We start from the raw sequence: 26,288 nt of genomic DNA on the forward strand, positions 1-26,288 counted from the left end.
TGCTATTTTCACTCACCTGAACTTCTGAACCATAATGTAATTGAAGGCTTGAGCTGAGGGGTGGCTGTATTAAAGAAATCTCATCACTTTCTGTCTGCAAATATTCTGGGAGATATAACTCCTACGACTTGGTATTTATCTTAGAATAGCAAACTAAGAATAACTTACTTCTATAAAAAAGGAAGTGTGTTTAGCAAAAACGCCTATTACCTATAAAACAACCATTTTACAAAGTTTCAGTTCTCTGCTTTAGGAGACTTCATTGTAAGAATTCAAAACATGGGAAGTTTTCTACACTTTAAGCAATTCTTCTGGGATATTTGAATATTTCCATACTAGTTGTTTGACAAGTCTGTATTTCTTTTAGTATGGCAGACAATTCATTAACATTTGCCAAATAGCCAATATACACAGTTGTATTTTAAAAATGACATTCTGCAAGTCTTCTGTACATTCTTCAGGAAAATGGCACTAACTACAAAGTAACTACTTGGTATGAGTCCACACATATGCACACCACACAAGAGCCGTCTGGTAGAGAGGGAAGCTTTGTACATGTGTTAAGAAATTTCTGTATTTACCAATCATAACCAAACCACTCAACACTGGTATTCAAACAATTAATGTCCAAATTATGAACAATGTAACTTAAATAAAGAAAACACAAATGGTTACTGTTAGCCCATTGTGGGTTAGCATTTATTCTATGAAAAATAATTTTGTAAATTAGTATCATTCTATAACAAAGTCCTGGTCATAACGTTCAACTAAAAGTATAATATTGTATTCAGTTATTTGAAGAAAAACTCTCAGAATGACATTGAATTTCTATATATTTTCTTTTCGACAGCCTGACATGGGCCCAGGCTGACATGAGGTTATCAAGAGACATAAAATAAAGTTTTACATCTAAAAACAGAATGGGGCGCCTGGTTGGCTCAGTCAGTAAAATGTGCGATTTTGGCTCAAGTCACGATGTCATGGCCATGAGACTGAGCCTTGCGCCAGGCTTCATACTCAGTGTGGATTCTATCTTCACACTCAGCTTGGGATTCTATCTCTCTGCCCCTCCCCTGCTCACTCACACACACTCTCTCTCTCAAAATAAACAAACATTAACATTAAAAAAATCCAGAATGAATCAATAAATACCCCCTTTCTCATGAAGACCTTGAACCCAGCCTTAGCGATTAGAGAAACATATACCCCAGGCTGTCACATGCCCAGCTTCTTACCTTAACGTATACAGTAAGAGACAGGAAAACTGACTAGCATGTGCACCAAGAATTAATGAAACAATGAAAGGATGTTCTGCTCTGATGCTTAGGCATTACTGATCTTTTCACAGAAAAAAAGGGAAAATTTTACTAGATTATTTTGATAACTAAGGCTAAACCACAGGAAAATCTTATCAAATACAAAAAATAAAACTTGTGTGGCAGCAAAAGTGAAAGTTTCAAGCAATTCTATCCCTCCTTAAAGACAACCAACATCAATAAACTCATGAGAAGTACACATGAATATGCTTTAATGCATATGTAATTCCTATACACTCTTCTTTACTGCTTCCCATATTATATACAAAAAAAGACTTTTATTCTGATTACAAAGTATTTGGATCAAAGGTCAAGAGGTAGCACTTCATAACATTATTTTAGTCTCCTAATATGAATGTGACAATTATTATTCCTTGTGAATAGATGAAATTTGAAAGATAGATAATGCACGGACTAGAGTGCATTGGAATTGTATGTATAAAACGCTTGTTCTGGTGTTATATTCTGAAAATGGCAAAAACATGGCATGAATGTCCAATATCCATGGCATCATATGCTTCAGAACCCCCCCTTACACAGCACTCCAGTTAGTGCTAACAATTCGTTCACTGACATGTAAGAGAAGAACCAACTGGTCATCCTGCCAAAGGACTATAGTAACAATGTCATATCTTCCAATATCAGTATTCATCAATAACTGGATTTCATAAAACACTAACTTACAGGTAACCTCAGGAACACCAACTGTATGGTTACCCAGTTATTATGATTAAGAACAAAGAGATATCCTTAAGAAACAATGTATAAACTTCATAAAAGTAATGAAGTTTTCTGTTTAATTTTTTCATTGTGTTTAAGTCATTGACAAAGTAAGAAGGTCATATTTATGACTTCTACACACTAACAACAATACACAGACTTTCCTAAGGGCTTTTTCCCACAGGGATCAGTAAAAAGGAAGCCCTTCCTTACAATCAAAGATCGCCATTAATTAGAAGGGGAGATGAACCACCTTGCAGAGCTGAGAATCTGCTCAGTGTCCAGGACACCTGTATTTGAACACAGAATGATCATTAACTGGGATGCAGGAGTGCAGAATACAGTTGTGGATGAGAAGCTGGAGGACATGACCTCTGAGTTCACTTCCAATCCTAACACACTGGGGCTCTGGGACAGAATGTCTTGACATATTATAAACCCTACTATTGACTCCAGATACATAAATTAATATTAACAAAATTAATATTCTTTGTTGGAATGTTTTTCCAACAAAGCTTAATATTACTTACCTCTGCAACCTTGAGAAATTCAGATACTCGCGTCATTCTAGTTAGAAATCGTTTGTAAATTTCTAGGGCATCTTTACATTGTCCTTTCTTCATTTCAAAAAACTTTTCTGGAAGAGATAGACAAGCATTTTGAAAAGGCTATTGTATTCAATTTTCTTCTAAGTTTACGTTAATACTATTAATTAAAACCTAGGGGTGCTTGGGTGGCGCAGTTGGTTAAGCATTGGACTCTTGATCTCAGCTCAGGTCATGATCTCATGGTTTGTGAGCATCAGGCTATCGGCGCAGAGCCTGCTTGGGATTCCGTCTCTCCTCTCTGCCCCTCTCCTGCTTGTGCTCTCTACTCTCTCTCTCAAAATAAATAAGTAAACATGGGGTGCCTGGGTGGCTCAGTTGGTTAAGCGTCTGACTTTATCTCAGGTCATGATCTCATAGTTAGTGGGTCGAGCCCCGCATTGGGCTCTGTGCTGACAGCTCAGAGCCTGGAGCCTGCTTCACATTCTGTATCTCTCTCTGCCCCTTCCCTGCTTGTGCTGTCTCTCAAAAATAAATAAATAAATAAATAAATATTAAAAAATAAAATAAAAATAAATAAATAAACCCACAATTTTTGAAACACCTAAATGAATGTTTGGATCAAAACACCAGGCCTTAAAACCCACATGAGGTACTAAAGCACCTAACCAAGGAGACCTACAAAGTTTAAGAGCAGTGTTATGTTCTAGGTGTCTCAAACGAAGGCATTTAAACAGTAAAAGCACAATTAAAGTAGAAGAACATATGAAATGTCACAAGTGAAACTCATGATCTGTATGTCCCAGTACCCTGCTTTATCAAATACTTGCTGATGATCTCAAAAGTTATGATTGTGTTCTACAGCATTCTTATTTTCTTGCTAGCTCATCATAAAGCAATAAACCTATCCAAATTAAAGAATTCTTTAAATTGTCTACACTCCTTATAAATTGATACTTTTGTTGTCCACAAGTGATTTTTTTCAAACATTATAATGTGTCTCTTAGTTACAAAGTAGTGGCGTTTTGTGAAAACCATTTGGTTTACCAAACTCATCATGACTTTCTAATACATAATTGTATCCTTTTTCTTAACCTTCAACTTCCTAGACAGAAAAACAGAGGAGGATCCGTTTGCTGCTCTCTCTTGCATTCCCAAGACTGGAATTCACAATCAGTAAGGTACTATAGCTCCATTATACTTACAGTATGTGAGTGTATTTTCTCCATACATCTTTGGAAGGAAACCATTACTTTATCAGTATTTTTTTTGCAGCCAGTCATTCATCAGTTCATTCCATCAATAATTACTGACATTGCAGATGGAGACACAGTAGACCCTGCCCTAGCTTCCAGACAACTCTAGATCATAACTGAAGATAATTCACTATTCTTCATTATGTTGTATTTTCACATTGTTAAACTCATGCTATTTTTATATTCTCTCATATTTTAAAGTTCTTAATTTCATTCAGCATGTAATTTTACTACCTTAAAAGTATTTTTAATTTTCTCAAGAAAGGTTTAATAATATATAATTACACAAAGAACTAATTATTGAGGGTAGCTACTCATTACCTTCTGTTGACAGTCTGGGTAATTTTACATTTAACACAGACCTCCGCTGTAGCATTCAAGGGAAGAAAAAGATCAAGAAAACAAACACATACTGTTTTCCACTTGAGATTTGAGACGGAAGTGAGCCTTTTAAAAAATGGCCAAATCTAACCCAAAGGTATTACACTAAGTGAAGCAAGTCAAACAGAGAAAGACAAATACCATATGATTTCACTTATATGTAGAATTTAAAAAGCAAAACAAAAAATAAACAGACTCTTAAATTCAGAGAACAAACTCGTGGTTGGGATAGATGAAGAGAATTAAGAGGTCTAAACTTCCAATTATAAAATAAGTCAGTCACAGAGATGAAAAGTACAGCATAGGGAATGCAGTCAATAACACTGTAATAACACTGCTTCCCTTCCCTTCTATAATACTGTAATAACGCTATATCCTGACAGATAGGTACTGCCCTTACAGTAAGCACTGAGTGATGACATATAGAATCGTCAAATCAAAATGTTGTACATCTGAATGAATATAACATTGTGTGTCAGCTGTGCTTCAATTTTAAAAACTGGCCAAATGTAATCTTTATCCACCCATTTCTGTTGTCTAATGCTACAGATGGAATCATGGCGCTATAAGGGAACAAGTATTTTTTAACTTAAACTTTTGAAAAAAATGATTTATTCTGGTAAAACATAATTTTCTTTCTTTCTTTTTAAATAATCTTCACATAAATAATTTTTTCCAAATGTCTAAATTACTTTTCTTTACTAGTCTAACTTTATTTCTTTGCATCAGATCTTCAGCAATAACACAAAAAGAAGAATCAACTGAATAATCTCAATTTATTTTTAGAACTAATGCATCAGAATTTTGAGCAACTTGTCTCCTCTGGATACTTTTTAAATTGTTCTTACCTTTCATGGTAATTTAGGATATGGTAACAAAAGATATGAAATTATTATGGCTTTAGGTTATAATTTCATAATTGTTACTGTAACAGTGGTAATGACACAGTAAAGCAACATGTACTGAGAAGTGAAGCTGTGAGATTCCCTTGTCCCCTCAGACTAGGGTATGGCCAAGAGAAATTAATACTCTTAATTTTTTTAATATTTATTTATTTTTGAGACAGAGAGAGACAGAACATGAGCGGGGAAGGGGCAGAGAGAGAGAGGGAGACGCAGAATCTGAAGCAGGCTCCAGGCTCTGAGCTGTCAGCACAGAGCCCGACGCGGGGCCTGAACCCATGAACTGTGAGATCATGACCTGAGCCTATGCTGGACGCTTAACTGACTGAGCCACCCAGGCGCCCTGAGAAATTAATATTCTTTTAAAAAAATTTTTAAATGCTTATTTTTGTGAGTGAGAGAGAGAGATGGAGACAGACAGACAGACAGACAGACAGACAGACAGAATCTGAAGCAGGCTCCAGGCTCTGAGCTGTCAGCACAGAGCTTGATGTGGAGCTCAAACCCATGAACCGTGAGATCATGACCTGAGCTGAAGTCAGACGCTTAACCGACTGAGACACTCAGGCACCCCAAGGAATTAATACCCTTAACAGAAGGGATGGGTCATCCAGAAAGGAGCCTCTGTCTTTATTTCATACTAAAGATAACATATGTTGATTTTCAGTATTAAATTTCAAATCTGGCCTTTGTAACGTAATCTTTATAATGTGTTGATAAATTCCCTTGTCATATTAGTATTAATTTTCATAGAACAACTGTCCTAATGAAAAGAACCAGATGAAAAGGAATCTCATCCTGTGAAGTACACTGAGGCTGTGCATGTGGACTATTACTAATGAGCATTCATCAGAAGGAAAGCATCTTCTTGCTCGCACATCAGTTTCATCATAGTGATAAAATGTTTGCAAAGATTTGCAGCACCACTATTGATTCCAACATTAGATGCAGAGAATTGTTCGTGAAGTCTTTAATTAAAACAAACCCATATTGCATTTATAAACCTAACTCCCAGCACTATTTAGTAAACAAACAAAAAAACCATACCTGTCTCAAAACACTCAGGATAGCAAGTGTACATATCTTCTAGAATGTTACTTTCACATGAGCAATTTGACAGCAACGTTGAATGAAGGCCACTCAACACCAGAATATGATGAGGCAAGAATGCACACCTCTACGTCTTTTGAAGTCAGGTCTTTAATATGAAGATACAACTCACCTTTTCTAATGTTAGCCAACAGACTATCTTTTTCAAATTAGATGAAATAAAAATATATATATTGCATGGTTATTATTTTAATATAAAGAGAAAATGCATTCTTACTACAGTCTTCTTTCTGAAGTCAAAATAAAGTAAAATAGCTGCATTTGAGTAGATGTTGAAGACAATCAAGGAGAATCACATGGCTTCACATGGTTTTAAAGTTTGTTTACTTTTGGGGGTGGGGTACAGAGGAGGGGCAAAGCGAGAGGGAGAGAATCCCAAGCAGGCTCTGCACTATCAGCACGGAGCCCAAAGCAGGGCTCAATCTCATGAACTGTGAGATCACGACCTGAGCCAAAATCAAGAGTCAGACACTTAACCAACTGAGCCACCCAGGCGCCCCTGGCTTCGCATGTTTAATTGCTAAGAAAATTGTAAAAGCAGTAAGTCCAATGTTCTTGAAGCAGAAGTAGGAAACAAACAAGGACACACACTAGTGAGAGGGCACAAGTATAAATCAGCAGAACTTCATTTCTGACTGGCTAAGGCATTAAGACGAGCAACTCAAAGTTAGCAGGTTTTAGTTTTAAAGGACTTATATATCAACAGAAATAAGGAGATTAGGAAGGGCAAATTCAAGAGTTCATTTTTTAGAGATTGCTGAATTTTAAAAACACAGTATCTAAATTTCAATATCTACAAATAAGGCCTGCAAAACTGAAGCTTGGAAGAAAGGTAAGGGCTTAAACAACAGATTGGAGATTCGTATCTCCATAGGAAACCATAGGGTGTTCAGTGAAAAATATACACACAAAAAACTGGCTAGAAATGAACTTCAACAAAAACTCAAATTTATGAGTGGTAAGAAGAGTAAAATAAGCCCCAAAAAAAGGGAAGGAAGATCTGTTATTTGGTTTACTGAGAAACACTCTCACCTGAAATAAAGGTAACACAGTGTTGCATTACATATTAAGGGCAGGTATCCTTCCCCAATAAGGCAACATCTCTAAGGCCAGTGTGTCTGATTGCCTTACCCAACCTCCATTCTCTCTCTTTCTAGACTCATGAGAAGCCAGGAAGCTAGATGCAAAATCAGTTCTGTAAATTAGACAGACCTGTGAGAGATCTGGAAGGTAAAACGGAGGCAGAAACTATTTTCCTGCACATTTTTAGCTATTTCTGTCACAAGAAAGTTCCTAGAAGTGTGAGATACATTATCTTTCGGCAGCACTCCACTGCCCACCCTCCAGCTTCCCAGGTTTTGAGTAGTGGTTACTCCTACTTGATGTGACTCCCTACTTCCTGGAAGGTAGCCTCAGGTGTCCGTTCTCTAGCTTCCTCAGGCTGCAAGGCAGCTCAGGTGGTGGCAGCAGCTTCTTATTTTCCGTGTACTTCAGAAATAGTAGCTTCCCTGGTGTGTGAGAATTTATTGTTCTGGAAGTCATTCAGGAGGCTGAGCCTAGACCAGGTCCTTAAAGGCTTCTGATAATTACTTAAGCACCCACCTCCCTACATTAGATCCTTTTCTAAATTTAGAGTATGTCGAGTGGTTTCTGTTTCTTGAGTAAGTACATTGTATTTGGTATTTGAAGTGGTTGTAGAAATCAGGCCCTCAAAAATGTCAAAGATAGGAATCCGGGATTAGATGTGTAACTGGCTGGATCCGAAGGCAGTGATGACCGCCCACAACTATCAAAAAATTGATTCTCACAGTCTGTGCTATGCAGGAGTAAAATAATTACTGAAATCATCACCTCTGTTTTTCTCAAATGAGCAGCTAAAATGAAGCTTACCAGACCAAGCCGCTGCTGAGACAGACCACCATGATGGGAATAAGGCAAACAGAATATAGAGTGAATGGTTGCTCCTGACTCCAAAGAACAACGACAACACAGGATTTTAAATTACTGGCTCAAGGCACCAGTCAGACAGTGATACTCCAAAAGTGCCCTCAAATAATCTTATCTCTGGCAGACACAGGCCTGTCATCACTCAAAGTCAGAGTCTAATCTTGTAGGTTGCTGAATTACAACATATGTCGTTAAGTTAAATTCCCAGCCTTACCACGGTCTCCTTTGTGAAAGTTAGGATGTTTATTGAGAAGGAAAATTGGAAAGGAGAGTGCTTGGGTAGATTCAAACCAAAGTGAGCTACTCTTGCTAGAAGAAGCTTTTCCTTCTCTGTCTGAAGAGGCTGTTCCTGCCCTGATTGGAGATCCTGTAATCAAGCCACCTTTCATGAGGGAATGAAAAATTTTCTCATGTCCAATCCATCTACTTCATACCCCTTTCCCTTTGCCAACTGCCTAAATACCTAGAATGAGATTTAGAAGCCAGCATGCCCTAGGGAGACAAGTACAAAGTCTGACCCAGGAGGAAAAAAATATACAGGCTAAAAGAAGTGCAAGTTCTTACAAATTTCTGTTGGCAGTAGGGTTGCCAGATAAAATACAAGACACTGACTTAAACTTAAATTGTAAATAGATAACTTTTTAGTATAACTATGTCTCAAATATTGCATGGGACTTACTAATACTAAAATAATTATTCATGGGGCTCCTGGGTGGCTCAGTTGGTTTGGTGTCTGACTCTTGATTTTGACTGGGGTCATGATCTCACAGTCGTAGGGTCGAGCCCCACACGGGGCTCTGCCCTGGGCATGGAGCCTGTTCGGGGCGGGCTCTCTCTCTCTCTCTCTCTCTCTCTCTCTCTCTCTCTCCCTCTCCATCTGCCCCTCCCCCACATGCATGCAAATGCACATTCTCTCTCATAAAAAAATTATTTATGTTGATCTGAATACAAATTTAAGTAAGTGGGCATCTTGAATTTTTCCCTGTGAATCTGGAAACCCTCACTGATAAAAATGTAGACAGCTGGTATAGATTCTAAAGGTTCTGACCAGGAAGAAAAGTGTATTTAATTAGATTTTGGATATATATAATTGATAATTTGTCAATTTGGGTGAACATGCCACAAAACAGTGATTCAAAAGCTAGCCTGAGTATCTGGAAGTAGCTCTAAAATAGTGATTCCCAAACTGAAGTCCATGACCAGGAGCAAGAGCACCATTCAGGACCTTACCAGGAATGCAAATTCTCAGGCCCTACCCCAGACCTACTGAATTAGAAAGTCTGGGTTGAGGTTTAGCAAGCTGAATTTTAATAAGCTTTCCAAATATTCTTGAGAAATGTCCTCGAAACACAGCCAAGAGCACTTTTTCTTACTCTTCTGCAAAAGGGACCCTTACCAGGGTGACTATACCCAGGGGAAGGGGACATACCCAGACTTTTCAGGAACACTGACGCTAAGCTGATGCTACTCCCTGTGGACCCAAAATGTCACTATTCATTCTACCAATTTGGGTTGAAGTTTTTTGGGGATTAGGTGATAAAAGAAAAGTGCATCCAGTGGATATATTACACTATCTGTGGTTATTTCCCCAGTTTCCTGAATATATATTTCTAATAGAAACACTATGAAACTAGCAGAGTCCCCACACTGGTTTCCTGACCTCTTGAAAGACACAGGGGTAGCAATTCCATCATTTCCTCAGTTAACCTGCATATCTGGTCTGTGAAATGGGTTGTGGATAGAGATTTACAATAGGTTACTGTGAATCTGATCAGGTGATGACCCCGACTTGCAGACTCCCAGATGTATCCTCCTTACCAGCATAGAATCAGCATCACTCTTGACACCTGATGGGCAGCTATCAAACCAGCAAACTCTTTTATCTCTATCTCAATAAACAGAGCCCATCAGAAGTAGTTTGCTTCCATCTGGCAGGGATGATATCATACACTTGCTGTCTTATTTCAAGGATATCAACCTCTCTAGCTGTCATGATCCCATGGGTTATCACGCTAACGATATCAGGCTGACTGTACCCGGTGGGCAAGAATTTCAGTAATGCTGGATGCCTTGATAAGTCACATGTATGTCATGGGGTGGGAGACAGAATTTATGAAAGTTCAGAGACCTGCCACATCAACAAAGTTTCTTAGGGTCCAGAGGTCCCCTCCATGTCAAAGACAAATTGCTTCACGCATCCCCTATAACTAAAATGTAGGCAAAAGTTTTGCTGAGCTTTTTTAGTTTTGGAGGTAACATATACAATATGTGTGTGCTCAGCTCTAAAATGAGTATCAGGGATGGTGTCAGATATAAGTAGGATCCAGATCAGGGGAAGGTTCTGCAACTGCTCCAAACTAGAGCCACATGGGCCTTTGTTCCCACAAACCTAAAAGTACTCAAAGTGTCTGCGGCAGATCCAAATGCTGCAGAATGCATCTGGCACACTCCAATAGGAAAATACAGTGGAAGCCTCTGGTGCTTTGGAGCAGCGCCATGTCTTCTTCAGACAGTAACTAATCTCCTTTGGAAAAACTGTTCTTGGCTTGCTTATAGAGGCTGAGATTCTAACCATAGAATATCAAGTGATCATAAGACCTCAATTGTTATCTAATTTACAGACCCATAAGCTGGGCAAGCGCAAGAACACTCTATCATCAAATGAGAGTGGTATGGAAGAGGTCAGCCTCAAGTCAACTCTGAATCCCCGTGCAGGCTGTACAGACAGATGGCTCATATTCCCAGCACACTGACTCTTCTGCACTGCATTTCTCCCTCCAATCCCTCTGGGGAGCTCCCCATAACCAGCAGACTGAGGAGAAAAAGAATTCAAGGTTGGTTTAGAGATGGTTTCTCATGCTGGCACTAATGAAAAGTGGTTTGCTGAATCATTAAATCCCCACAAAGGGATGACCTTGAGAGTGGAAAGAAATCTTTCACTGTAGGCCAAACTTCAAACAGTATATCAATCTGAATTCTACTTTAGGTCAAAGGAAAGATGGTGAGACAAATGGAACTACCCCCAAAATATGAGCAAACTACTGGCCTGGATGACCAGGAACTTAGAAAAAATAAAACTGGAAGATGGGTGACGAGGTCTGGAGAAAAGGAGTGGGTGGACCTCTCAGAAAGGATAAAGAGCATGAGACTATTTTCATTCCATGCAAATGTAGACCAAAGGCCATATGCCACAAAAAGGTTCTCAATGATCGGGGGGATAAGAGGACTCCATACACTGATGAACAAAGTGATTACATCAGAATGGAGGTTGTGAATAGGTCCAACCACATAGTCTGATGTATCTGCCACTGTTGCTAAGCCCTTAGTCTGTCAAAAGCAGAGATCAATGCTGAACTTCTACCACGGCATCATAATCCAGGGAGTACAGAGTCATCCTCCAAGTACCAGGTTAAGGATTAATTCCTTTTACCAAGGAAAAGAGCATAATAGATAATTCATCCTGGATATGGATTTATCACCTCTGCCCATAGTGCTTTGCCAGTGCCACCATCTGTGGAATTATTCCCCATCACGGTATCTCACACAATCCTACTTCTATTTTACTGCACAAGAAGTGAGACAACAGATGCATCCCACAGAATTTGTCAGTCGTAGCATGAATCCCTTCAGTCCAGAAATAGCTGACCTTACATAATGATGGAATGGTCTACAGAAGACACTATTTTAAAGGTATCGAAGAAGATACCTTAAGAAGTTAAACACTCTAGTATATGCTCTGAACCACTGGCCAAGATATGGTACCTTGCTCACCACTGTTGGGTTATATGGGTCAGGGACCCTAGGAGCTAGAGTACCCCTTATACTTGATGAGGTGACAAGTGGCTTCCTATTCCCTACACATCTCTACAGGTGGTACCAGAGGTAGCTGTTAGCACAGTAGAGTAGAACATATTGGGACTTAGTCCAAGAGGCAAAGCCTAGAACCTTCAGTAATTCCAATACTTTGTAAGCACCAAAATCCCTGTATAAAATCCCTTCCTGCTTAAAACATCTACAGTGCTGTTTCCTGCACTTACTCTTGACTAAGAACAGAGAAATGTGACCTCGATGAATCATATATTTAGATTATTACATAGTAAGTCTATGGTATCCAAATCTTTGCATTCTGATACAGTCTTTATTCAAAGATACCATACCATTAGCAGTTCTACATACCAAGTAAGTTAATAACGCCATCATTGTAGCAAGCAAAAAGTTTAATAAGATCTTTGAAAAGAAGCATAAATGCAGCATTTATGACACCATTTGTTAGCTCATTTGGATGCACCTAAAAAAAGATAAAAATTTAATGTTAATTGCATGTCATTAAATGACAATTTTTCTCAGAGCACATGGAAATGTCTCAAATGATTACTAAGAAATTAATTCACATTCTATAAATTTGTATAACTCTTTTAGTAACTCTGCCAATATTAAAAGATGGACTGTATATATATTTTTTGCTTCAGTTTCAGTCAGTGGAGTTAGTCCTATCAATTATATGACATCTATACATCCTATTTGACCAATGATCCACAGGTCAATCAAATACACTTCTAAACATCTAGTCTTTTGTTACTTTTACTATGCTATATTATATTCTTCCACTTCCCCTATGTAAAGGTCTCTGTGGAAGGGTTCAAAGGGACCTGAAGTGACTTAGCGAGGAAGCACACACATGGGGAGTAGACACCTTAGTCACCGACCTCCAAAATAATTCTTGAGACTTATAACATTCACCCATCCACCAAACACTCTAATCACAAATGCAAAGAAGAATAATTTCTCCTCATCCCCAACCCTTGTTCCCAACTCCTCAAGGGTCTGTTCTTTTTTCCTGTATGACCCCCCCCCCCAAGACAGCACTGTTTTTAAGGGCAAGAAAAGCAAAGAAAAATAAATGAATAAAGAGGAAAAAAAAGTTAAGAGAAGCAATTCCATAATACTTAGTGAAATCTTTACTGTAAAATCCATCAAAAAAACAAGATGCTTTGCTGATTTTACTGAAATTTCACAAGAGATGAATGTTGTGACCAGGACTCAGTTACAGACTAAACTGTGTAATGTTAGCAGAAATTTTAAGTTACTAATATTGGAGGGAAATCTTTGTTTCAGGCAACCACCAAAAGAGAGGAAAGCTAATGTGAGTCAAGAATCTTCTCACGTGTCAGAAATATTTTATTTTTGTGAATCAGACATGTTTACTGAAGCTTTTAATTTTGAAATAATCATAAATCCACATGCAGTTGTAAAAAAAAATACAGCAATTCTATGTACAATTTATTCAGTTTCTCTCAATGGCAACATCTTGCAAAACTACTGTACAATATCACAACTAGGATATTGATATTGCTACAATCCACCAATCTTATTCAGATTTCCCCAGTTTCACTTGTACTTATTCAGATTTCCCGTTTCCCCACTTATTCAGATTTCACCAGTTTGTGTGTGTGTGTGTGTGTGTGTGCGCGCGTGTGCGCACATGCAGTGTGTGCTTTTCTTCATGATCTTATCACATATGTAGGTCAGTGTATTTATCACACTCAAGATACAGGTATGGTTTTAAGACACATATCACATTGGTATCGCTAGGAAGAAAGATGATGACAAAGCAAAGATAATTCTCTTTGGTGGATCGTATCATCTAAGCTATCTATATAAAATGGCCTCTAAGAGCAGGCTAAGTTATTTAGCTGCCTAAAGTTACATCTTGTAGCTTCTTCATCCTGTCAAACACAACAGAAGACCATCATCCTGTTCTGAAGTGGGGTTCTGAGAACACACCATTTGTATTTTTCCATGACTTAAGTAAACACCTGGTAAAGTGCCCAAACTGGGCAACCAAGGTCATCTCTACTGTGCGAAGAGCCTAAACGAAGTGTTCTTCTAGTTCATTGAAACGGGGGAGATCTAAATCTGCTTCCTGAGCATATTCCCAGCTTTACCTGTAGCCCACCTTCAAACAAAAGACAGTATTGACTGTGTAAGAAACATTTTCTAGTGAGATACATACATCAAATTCAAGCAGCGCATCAATTTGTCCCTGCAGTATTGGCATACTCTTTAGTAGCTTTTCAGGAGCCATTGTCCTCATTACACCATCGGCCCTACAATTTTTTTAAAAAAAGAGAAAGATAAAACTCACTTGTATATGGAAAACTCAAGACCACATGCATTCTTCTAAGCTGCCCCCCACCATTTCCCTGTTAATCTTACGGGATGATTTTGAGATATTAAGAGGCTGTAGTTGATTACCCTCTCTACACTACTTCCTCTTACCCGTTCTCGTTCCTCAATCACACAGGCAATGCTTTCTTTTTCTCTGCATTGCCCTAAGGAAGAAAGCAGTGTGGTCTGGATAAAAGAGATCAGTTGAATTATTGGATGTACTTTTCCAAATCTATAACAGAGGTATACGTTTTTGTGAATGCCAGTTTATTGGCTTGTTTTTGAGAGAAAGAGAGAACACATGTCTTAGAAGCTTTTGAAACCTGTAGGGCTGGGAGTGCAGAGTGTATACTATTAACTATCAAGGGGAGAAAACTGCAAGCGGATATGCACAGTTTGGCCGAAAGGAGACAGAATTTAACTAGCTGCAGAGGACACAACCAGAGGTTCATGACGGAGGGTGCATCAGAGAAGGCACTGAACCCTGTGCCTACCCACAGGCCTCTTAGGGGGCCCCTGCATCCAGTGATGGCAGTATTGAAGTAACTGAGGGAAATACCCAGGTGATGTGAACAGGCTAATGATGGCAACTTTCAGGGTCTCTCCCACTTCGAGGGTAGGGAAAGCATCCCAAAGTATCCTTAAGTGCCCATAAAAGGGTGTAGAAGTTCCTAAGAAGGCTATGGACCTACTACAGAAAGGCCGCAATGCAGCTGGGAACAACAGCCATGGCTGCCCAGGCCCATGTAGGAAGTCAGAGGAAAGCATGTAAACTAGAATCATCCATAATGAGAAGGAGATGAAGTAAAAACCGAACATTCTATAAAATGTTCACTCACAAGAAGCTAATTATTTTGAATGGGCAAGTTTATATTGTTCACCACCATGATAAAAAAAAGTGTATCAAAGCTAAGCCTGGGTCAGTATTAGAAAAAAAATAGAATTTTGTCTTTTTGTGTGGATTCTTGAGATTAAAATATTAAACTTAAAATATCTTGCCATTATTTCAAATCAGGAACAGATACAAGATCTGCACAAATTTATGGCAGAACACTTCTGATGAAATTCAGCATCAATTTAGAGGGAAATAAATGATAATCATGTATTAAAATCAAGTGCTTCTCTTTCGATGAGGTTTTCTAAATCCATGGTTAGTATTACTAATCAGTTCAATTGTGTGTGTGTGTGTGTGTGTGTGTGTGTGTGTGTGTGTGTGTTCAGTTTTGCCTCAATCAAAACACACTGAAATAACTACTGTCAACTAGAGCCACTGTACTTTGAACTTTGAATGACCTTTGTTTAAAATTTCTCCATTTAAAATTATTTAAAGGAATATATGTGTTTAAGAATTTTGAATTGATTTTAACAAATAAAATGTTATACCATGTCAACTCTGGGCAGCAAATTAGATTTTCTGCATGAAAATATACATGAAGTAATACATATTACAATCTCAAGGCTGAGTTCTAAAATACTATTGAGTCTCTTTTTTCAGGTGATTGTAAACTGGGCCTTCATGACCAAATTATTTGGCATTTAAGCTTAGTTAAGGAAAGTCGAGTATTCCCCAAAGACTTACTCTGTTCAAATAAATATGAGAAAGAAAAAAAAACCCAAACATACCCCTTCTTCACTCTGGCAAAATCAAATGCCATCTGTCTGTAAGAGAAAGCCTTTTCATTCAAATATCTACTATAGCGCCTTATGAAGGTAGACATATCATAACCTGGGGAGAGGGGCAGAAGAAGTAAAACTAATTAATAAAATACCTTCAATTGTGCTTTGGTTAGTACCAATTTTTTTAAATTCCCCAAATGTAAATAATGCTAGAATGAGGTCACTAAGTGTATCAGAAAGGCCTCATTTTAAATCCTACTGCAAGCAAAAATACTTTAGGCATGAGACATTCTAAGACATTTCAATTTCGTTATACTACCATCCTTGCACAGATTAATTATCTTTTCTGATTTTCCTTGCATTTTTGTTTATCATTTCAAAAAACAGGCTGTTTCCGTCTTAATACGCATAGCTACCTGAGAACTACCTGCTTGATGCGCTTGTCTTATACATGATAGGCAACCAGTAAGTATGATGAATGGACACATGACTGCAGTTCAAATTCTAATTTATGAAGAACGTTGCTTCAAGGCTGGAATCTTTTTTTTTTTTAATTGGGAAAGTACCTTTCATTTCATTGCCTTTTGTACTTTCATAAACAATTGTGGGTCTAGAATACTGACTATTAAGGTAAACACTGAAAAAGACAAAAAGTAAAGTTAATGTTATCTATATGCTGAGTTGTCTAAAAATTAAATATTTTGAAGCTCTACAAAGTAACAATATAATTACTTTTAAGCTTTTTCCTAAATACCCAACAGAACTATCAGCCACACTAATTACAGATTAATAACCTCACTTCAAAAATTAAAAAAACCTGCATCAAAAGCATTATCCAAAAAATTAGAAAACATAAATATTCTCACCATGGGATCCACTTTTGTCCAAAAAATTGCTGAGATTGAATAGTGTATTTCTAGAGGCCAAGTACTGAATAAATCTCTGAAAAACAAAAATTAGAATGAAAACAATATTCCCAAATCATACCTTTAAGCAATTTCTGATACTAAAGGATGCTACAAATTGTCATAATGATTTTATTTTTTACTCAGTTATAAAGCTTCTCACTCTCACTTTCTCTGAAAGGGAAAAAAGACTGAAAAGTACTCATTGAATTAGAATTAAATTTTATGACCTTTCATTTCTTATATAACAGAAACACTGCAATTTAATATGATTCAGTAGGCATCCCATATAAAATGGGTAATTTTTATTTTATTAATATTTTCCAAAATTAAGCATCTTTATGAAAGCAATTTTCATTTAAAGACTATTCCTAATGGGAAAAATTATTTCATTGTTCCTTTCTCCTGACATTTTTGCCCACTAATGCATTTATATGGTATATACACTTTAAGTACCAGTAATATTTAATATTTCAATGTCTCCAAAAGAATGTCTAACATTTATTTTTTGAAAAATAGCTAACGAGAAGATTAGAATTATACTCCTCCCCATGATTTTGAATCATATATTTCCTCTTCTTCTTCTCCTAATTAGTGAAAAGTCAAAGAACCCTCCATAAAAACCTCCCTCCCCCACCCAAAAAAAGAAAAGTTAAGTTTACTTCATTTACTTCCTTTACCTCATTTCCATGCACCATGAGATGATGTGTTGTGACTAAAGCTTTAAATACAACCACCCAGCTACTGTTTGTTGCCCGCTCAAAGAGTGTGTCGGCCATCTGAGGAATATTAACATTGGTCTCATTGGTAGCCTGGATCAAATCTATGAAAGTAGGAGAAATCCAACAATGATATTAATCATTACACACAAAACTTCATTTCAAGTTTTAAACTTTTAAACCTGCTTACTAAAACAGGAGTCCCAAAATTGCTTTGACAATAATAACCAAATTAAAATGAAATTACAGTATCTTTACACATGAACACATAAATACATGTTTTACCCAAAGCATTTATTTTTTTCTTGAGCTTATTTTTTTCTAAGGAATTCTGTGTCCTATTCTGAATTTTATTGGTTTTCTGGTACCAATATCACTCTTTAAAATCACAAATTACAGGAAAGCTAAGCCTCATGTTAATTCTTCTTTCCTAGTACAATGTCTCAAAAATGTACTCATTCTACACAGCATTTGAAGGCAATAACATAAATGTATATTTTGAAACACGAAGCTGCTAAAATGCCTGGATTTTAATTCTGATGGGTCCTAATAAATATACTTACCACCTAAGTGGCAGATGAGAGCAAACAGTAAAAAAAAAAAAAAAAATCCATCACACTTACCTAAGCTACCAAAGAACACCATGCATGCATTAAATTACTAGGGTGAGACCTGAGTTTATAAGAGAGAAACCTTTATGATACATTCACTGTCCATATCTACTTATTATCACTATGATTCCAGTCGTACCTCAGGGAAAAAAAAATTTATATAGTGGCCAAAGTGGGCTGCCTAGCATTCAGAAAAAGTGGCGGGTGCTGCCGAAGAGGTATGAGGCAACCAAAGACAATGTGCCACGGGACAGAAGCTAAGCCACACTGGGGCAGCGCAGACTTGAGGGTGGTACGGCTGACCTTTGAACAACATGGGTTTGAACTGCAAGGGTCCACTTTCACACAGATTTTTTTAAGAGTACAGTACCATAAATGTATTTTCTCTTCCTTATGATTTTCTTAGTAACCTTCTCTTCTCACTTTATTGTAAGGAATATGGTTCATAACACATGTAGCATAAAATATGTGTTAACTGACTAGGTTACCAGTAAGGCTTCTGGTCACTATTAGTCAACAGTAGGCTACTAGTCGTTAAATTTTGGAGGAGTCAAAAGTTAGCCTCAGATTTTTGACTACATGGGTGGTCAATGCCCCTAACCCCTGGGATTGTTCAAGGGTCAACTGGTACTTCCAACAGCACAGTATGATTCCTCAGGACAATCCTACAAGACTTCTCTTACAAGCCGCACCCACCCTGCAGAGAACTGCAGGTGATACTCAGTTACAAGAGAATCCCATGCAACAAATGCAGAGACAGACCCATCCTTTTCCTGACCAAAATCCACGCTCAGTAATCAATAAACCATACATTTGCTTTATTCATTTATCTATTTTATTAAAAATGAGGTTTAAAAAAAGTTGATACTGCATCCCTGAAATAAATACTGCTCCCTTTTAAGTGCAGGCCGATGTGGTCTCCCTCTGTTTTAAAATCTGAGGCATTTTGTTCCCGCTGGGTATTCAGGTTAGAGGTGTATCCCTCGTAAATTCCTACCATACCGAAGCTCCTTGACGATGGCAACAGTCATGCCAATGTCTGTTTTCTGTGGAGTGCGCTGTGCACAATAAATATTTGTTAAGCAAAATTTACCAAAAACCCCATACTTTAGCCCAAAATATAAGCAAACAATTCTTTAAAGAAAAATCACAAAGCTGTGACATGGTTTCTTGAGACTGTATCATGGGACTACTTTATACTTGAAATTCTGTTTCAGTCACAAATTATTTTATTCATTCATTTATTGAACTGGGATCTGGGGATACAGAAACATATTTCTGGTCAGAGGAGACAAATACCTGGTCAGATAATTGAGAAAGCCTCTAAGAAATGAGTAAAGAGAAGCAACAAGATAGAGCCCAGAGAGCCCAGGTCCAGGGTTAGCTTAGCACCTGCCTAGATATACAAACTCTAACAAATAAAATATCTCTTTCATTTAGGCCCTTATCTTTAAAATAGGAGGTAATAATTACTACCTTTCAGGACTATTATAAGGATTGCAAAGTGTCTTAACATAGTAGGCACTGAAAACAAATGTTTGTAAGTATTCTTATACACACACTGAATTACGAGAACAGAGTAGGGTACTAGGAAAGCATCCATGGGGAGGATCCTAAAGTCAGCTATGCCATGGGAGAGGAGAAGGACATTTTTACCAAGTGAGCAAAGTGTGGAATCCTAAGAGGTGAGATGTCCTTGGAGAACTGTGGCAGTTTGGGGGCTGGGTATGTGTGGGCAGGTGATGGGGAGGAACTTAACTGAAGAGCAAGGGCATGACCAGTGAGGGATCTCACACATGATTTCACCCTACAGGAGCCTTGGAAGGATTTTAGCAGAGAAGTATAAGACTTCACTTTTATAGTCAACCACATCATTCAGTGACTACTAAATTTTATCTGCAAAGGTAAACAGAGGCATGGGATAAGATATGCCTGGAAAGATATACTAGAATACAGGAAGAGAGTAAGTTAGAAAGCCCAGCTGAGAATGAGATGAGATGAGCCTGGCTAATGAAAAGGCAGTAGGGATAGAGGGAGATAATGAATGGAGTAGAAAAATATTCAGGAGGCTCAACTGATGTCTCCAGGTGAGCAAATGGATATTAGAGGGGAAAGGAAAAGGAATCATGACCAATTTCAGATTTCTGGTTTGGGGTCCAGTAAATGCTTTTTACTGGAAAGGGAGGAAAGCTGGTTTCAAAGAAGACATAAACTATTTTGAACACAAAACATTTGAAGTAGCTGCGAAGATCAATGTTGAGATGTCTGATAGTGGCCTGGAAGCATGTTCTAAAGTCCAGGCTGGGGTGCCTGGGTAGCTCAGTCAGTTGAGCGTCTGACTCTTGATTTTGGCTCAGGTCATTGGATCAAGCCCTGTGTCTGGCTCCACTCTGAGTGCAGAGCCTACTTAATTAAGATTCTTTCTCTCTCCCTCTGTTCCTCTCCCTTGCTCATGCTCCAAAATAAAAATAAAATAAAATAAAATAAATACAGTTCAGAACCAACACTCGACCTAGATACAAATTTAGGAGTCATCAGCAATGAAATGGGAGCTGAAATCATGTAAGTAGAAGAGGTAATACCTCTCCCTCCATGGAGATTATGTTATAAATAAGAAATAAGAATCAAAGCTAAAAAAGACTAACATTTAGAGATAAATGGAAGAAAAATGAGTGAGGTAACAGATGGCAAAGAGAAGCCCACCAGGAAAGTGAAATTGTGAAAGCCAATTAAGAAGAGAGCTTCACAAAATTCAAGAAGCAATTAGGGATCACCAATGTCAACTACTACTGAGTCTTCACAAACCGAACCCCAAGAATAGAATACATACAACTATCGGCCTGCTGCCATGCGCAGGAAATAAAGCTCAAGTACAGACTAGTTGTGAAGGGGAGAGGGTCAAAGGATGGTTTTTAAGGTTTAAAGATGGAACACATTTAAGCATATTTAAATCTAAGTAGGAAAAGCCAAAAAGAGGTAAGGTTGAAAAGAGCAGACATAACTTATGGGGAATTCTAGAGGCAGAAGGAGCTCTAGAATTTCTGAATTCTAGAGATGTTAGTGTTAGCCTCAGAGAGGAGTGCCACACAATGGAGAGAGGTAAGGATGGGGAGTGGAGTGGAGTGGAGATGGAAGAATGAGTGATGAGATACAATGCTACTGAGAGGCATGTCCTTGATGAAGCAGAAGTTATAGATTTTATTAAATCCTGACCTTAAAATATTCATCTTTTTAATATTCTATTGTCAGGGGCTGGCAAATTATAGCTTGTTGGGCAACCTGGACATGCTTCTTGTTTTGTAAATAGTTTTATTGGAACACAGCCATGCCCATTTGTTTACATTTTGTCTAAAGCTGCTTTCACACCACAGTGACATAGTTGAATACTTACAATGCTCAACTGAAACTAAATTCAGTGGTCCACGAAGCCTAATATTTACTCTCTGACCCTTTAGAGAAAAATGCTTGCTGACCCTGTTCTGTCACTAAATGGGAAGTGTGCATAAAGCAACTCTGATGCACAACAGAGATGAATGCTGGAAAAGCAATTGTGTGTTGAATTGTGAAATGAACTAACCACTTCTGTAGACTGTGATTTTTACTTGAAAGAGTGACTGACAGACTTCAAATCATGGTGATTCTGACTTGGTATTCAGCAGTCATTTTCTCAACCATAAAGAAAGTGAGCCTGTCAAAGAAAACAAATGACAGTACTGGTTGCCAATGATAAAATTCCATATTTTAAGTTAAAATTAGAATTTTTGAAAACTTGTATCTGCCACACTAAGCTTCACAATTTTCCAGCTCTCTGTTAAGATTGTTGGTGACATTCACGAGTATCATTTGTTGATATTATATAATGAAATATGACAACATTTGGACGATGTAAGTAACTCTGCAAACCAATATTTTTCAAATGGCTAGTACATGTTACAAAATAAAAATTCAATTAATTCTAAGGTGGACCAATGAGAATGGATTTTAACATAACAGAGTACAAAAAATTCACTGATGTTGTTTCAGAATCACTATTGCAATCTAAATTCAAGAAACTACTACTGAAGGGTTGCCTGGGTGGCTCAGTTGGTTAAGCATCTGATTTTTGGCTTCAGCTCAGGTCATGATCTCATGGTTCCTGAGTTTAAGCCCCACTTCAGGCTCTGTGGTAACAGTTTGGAAACTGCTTGGGATTCTCTCTTTCCCTCTCTCTCTCCCCTTACCCTGCTTGTGCACTCATGCATGCTCTCTCTCTCAATAAATAAACAATGAAAAGAAGAGAGAGAGAGAGAGAGAGAGAGAGAGAGAGAGAGAGAGAGAGAGAAAGAAAGAAAGAAAGAAAGAAAGAAAGAAAGAAAGAAAGAAAGAAACTCCCATTTAGAGAGTTATGGTACAGTATCAAAGAAGGAAATCCACCAATTTTCTGAAAAAGTTATTAAAATAGTTCTCCCCTTTCCAACTGTGTATCTGTGTGAGGACCGATTTTCCTCATACACTTCAACTCAAACAGTATATCCCAAGAGACTGAATATAGAAACAGATAGGAGCATCTGTCTTCTATTGAACAAGACATGAAAAATATGTATAAAGATTTAAAACAATACCATTCTTCTCACCATATTTTTGTTTTAGAAAATAATTACTTTCCCTAAAAGTATTATTTGTGTTAATATGCCAATAGGTTTACTACTGTTATTTTAAAATAAAAAGTATTTTTAAGCTTTCTCAGTTCCAATTTCTAATACATTACATTTCTAAAGATATAACTCATGTAAACAAAAGCTCTCAAAATTCCTCAATAATTTAAAAGTACAAAGGTATCCTGAGACCAAACAGTTTGAGAGTTGCTATTCTTGGTATATATCTAAAAAGAGAATTGCTAGGTTGTAGCGTATCTACATAGTTAACCTTACAAAATGTTTTTACATAGTGGTTACAACATTTAGATTTTCACTAGTAGTGTATACAAGTATCTACTGCTCTACTTGCTCAACAAATAAAGGGTTTCAATTTTTTAAATTTCAAAAAATTAAAACAAAGCATAGACATAAACATGCAGAAAAAAAGTTCCTGAAAATTGTGCGAATCTAAATGCTAAAATATCTGTCATATTTGAATTCCTTAGAATTCAAAGTGTTAGCTGAACTTGAGACAGAACTGTTATCTTTTAAAGATAGTTTTTTTTTAAATGTTTATTTTTGAGAGAGAGAAAATGAGTTGGGGGGGGCAGAGAGAGCGGGGGGCAAAGAGAGAGAGGGACAGAGGATCCAAAGGATCCTAGGATCCTAGGGTTGCTGCTAACAGAGAGCCTAATGCGGTGCTTGAACTCAGGAACAACGAGATCATGACCTAAGCCAAAATCAGAGTCAGGTGCTTAATCAACTGACAGTATCTTTATTGAAGTACAACTGACATACCAAAGAAAACTATACACATTTAAAGAATACTATTTTATAAATGCTGACAAATATCCATCCATAAAACTATCATCAAAATCAAGATAGTGAACATATCCATCACCGGCAAAGTTTTCCTAGAAACCTTTTATAATTCCTCTTCCCTACCCCTCCCCATTCTTCTCTGCTGCTGTCTCTTAGCAACCACCAATTTGCTGTTAGCCAACATACATTAGTTTGTATCTACCAACACATAAAGATTCTAATAAAGAGAATCATACTTTTTTTTTGGAGGGGGGAGGCAGGGGAGAAGTCTGGTTTCTTTCACTCAGCATAATTATTTTGAGACTCATCCAATTGTTGCATTCCTTTTTTATTACTGAGGTGTATTCTGCTATATGGACATAACAAAATTGTTTATTCATTCACCTACTGATGGACATTTGGAATGACTCCAGTTTTTGATTATTACAAGTAAAACTGCTATGAACATTTGTATACAAGTATTCACATGGACATACGCTTTCAGTTCCTTTGGGTAACTGCCTAGGAGTAGACTGGTTAAATCATTTGGAAGTAAATATATCAGAAACTGCCAAACTACTTGCAAAATGGTTGTATCACGTTACATTCCTACCAGCAGCATACAGGCACTATAGTTTATCTTTTTGCCATTCTAACAGGCATGACAAGGTGTCTCATGATGGCTTTTCTTCGCATTTCTGTAATGGCTACTGAAGTTGAACATATTTTCCATGTACTTTTTGTTACTTTATTTGCCACAGGTATGAATTCTTAGCCATTTTTATTGGATTGTTTTCTAATTATGGAGTTATTTTGCTTCAAGTTGATTATGAGATATATAATTTGCAAATACATTCTCCAAGTCTATGGCTTCTCATTTCATGCTTTTAAATGCCTTTCAAAGAACAGGAATTCTCAGTTATGTGAAGTCCTATCTACCAAGATTTTCTTTAAGGGCTTGTGCTTTTGTGTCATACCTAAGAAATCTTTGCTTGAGTCAAAGTCACAAAGATTTTCTACTGTTTCTTCTAGAAGTTTTATAGTTTTAGGATTGTATGTTAGATCTACAATACATTGTTAGTTTTTATAAATGGTATGGGGAGAGGATATAGGGTTTTTTTTTTTTTCACATATATCAAATTGTTCCAGCACCATTTGTTGAGAAACTTCCCTTTTATTCTTTCCCACTTTGTACCTTTGTCAAAAATCAGTGGACCATATATCTTGGGGTCTATTTCAGGACTAACTCTGTTCTATTCATCCATTTGTCTGTCTTTATACCAATACACTATCTTTGTTACTGTAAATTAAAAAAAATTAATGTTTATTTCTGAGACAGAGACAGAGCATGAGTGGGGGAGGGGCGGAGAGAGAGGGAGACGCAGAATCCAAAACAGGCTCCAGGCTCTGAGCTGTCAGCATAGAGCCCGACGCGGGGCTTGAACTCACAAACCGTGAGATCATGACCTGAGCCAAAGTCGGTCGCTCAACCGACTGAGCCACCCAAGTGCCCCATGTTATTGTAAATTTTAATAATTCTTGAAATCAATGAGTGCTAGCCCTCCAATTTTGTTCTTCTTCAAAGTATTTTCTAGCTCTTTTAGATCCTTTGTATCTCTATGAGTTTTATGTTGAATTTCTCAATTTTAACAAAAATTGTCTGCTGGGATTTTGATTTGGATCATGTTGAATGTATAGTTCAATTTGGGATGATCTGGCATTTTAGCAATACTGAGTCTTCCCACTTATATACATAGTCTGTTTCCCCACTTACTTAGATCTGCTTTCATTTGTCCCAGCAGCGTTGGGCAGTGTTCAGTATTCAGGTCTTACATGTATTTTGCCAGGTTCATTCCTAAGTATTTCACACATTTTGATAACATGGTAAATGATACTGTTTTTTTTACATTTCAACGTTTTATTTATTAAAAATTTTAAAAATGTTTATTTTTAAAGAGAGAGGGTGGGGAGGGGCAGAGAGAGAGGGAGACACAGAATCTGAAGCAGGCTCCAGGCTCTGAGCTGTCAGCACAGAGCCCAACACGGGTCTCCAATCCACAAACCATGAGATCATGACCTGAGCCAAAGTTGGATGCTAAACTGACTGAGCCACCCAGACTCCCCTACATTTCAACTTTTTAAAAATTTTGTTCTTATCTGAGAGGGAGTGTGTGGGAACAGGGGAGAGTAGCCGAGAGAGAGAGAGAGAGAGAGAGAGAGAGAGAGAGAATGAGAGAAAGAGAGTATGAGAGAGAGAGAGAAAGAGAGAGAGAGAGAGAGAGAGAAATGAGAGAGAAATTTCAAGCAGACTCCCCGCTCAGTACAGAGCCTGATGCAGGGCTCAATCTGACAACCCCGAGATCATGATCTGAACCAAAATCAAGAGTCAGATGCCTAACTGACTAAGCCACCCAGGCACCCCATTTTTCATTTCAACTTTTTTTTTTTTTTCAACGTTTATTTATTTTTGGGACATAGAGAGACAGAGCATGAACGGGGGAGGGGCAGAGAGAGAGGGAGACACAGAATCGGAAACAGGCTCCAGGCTCCGAGCCATCAGCCCAGAGCCCGACGCGGGGCTCGAACTCACGGACCGCGAGATCGTGACCTGGCTGAAGTCGGACGCTTAACCGACTGCGCCACCCAGGCACCCCTTCATTTCAACTTCTAATTG

The 26,288-nt window shown here is 37.8% G+C and overlaps 1 protein-coding gene across 9 annotated transcripts in view; it reads right to left on the reverse strand.

Moving 5' to 3' along the window:
- Window positions 1-26,288, reverse strand: part of SNAP91 (synaptosome associated protein 91) — a 149,080-nt gene that overhangs the window by 80,861 nt on the left and 41,931 nt on the right. For all 9 annotated transcript variants that reach the window (XM_086707336.1, XM_086707339.1, XM_086707338.1 and 6 more), the window contains exons 3-8: window positions 17,548-17,690; window positions 16,829-16,904; window positions 15,969-16,071; window positions 14,191-14,284; window positions 12,354-12,465; window positions 2,567-2,673 (exon numbers count right to left, since the gene is read on the reverse strand). In XM_086707336.1, the coding sequence (XP_086563462.1) occupies window positions 2,567-2,673; window positions 12,354-12,465; window positions 14,191-14,284; window positions 15,969-16,071; window positions 16,829-16,904; window positions 17,548-17,690 (635 nt within the window). The remainder of the gene's footprint in view (window positions 1-2,566; window positions 2,674-12,353; window positions 12,466-14,190; window positions 14,285-15,968; window positions 16,072-16,828; window positions 16,905-17,547; window positions 17,691-26,288) is intronic.

Source organism: Puma concolor, chromosome B2 (genome assembly GCF_028749965.1).
Source record: "Puma concolor isolate L17-30 chromosome B2, mPumCon1.1.hap2, whole genome shotgun sequence".
In the NCBI taxonomy this organism is placed as follows: Eukaryota; Metazoa; Chordata; class Mammalia; order Carnivora; family Felidae; genus Puma; species Puma concolor.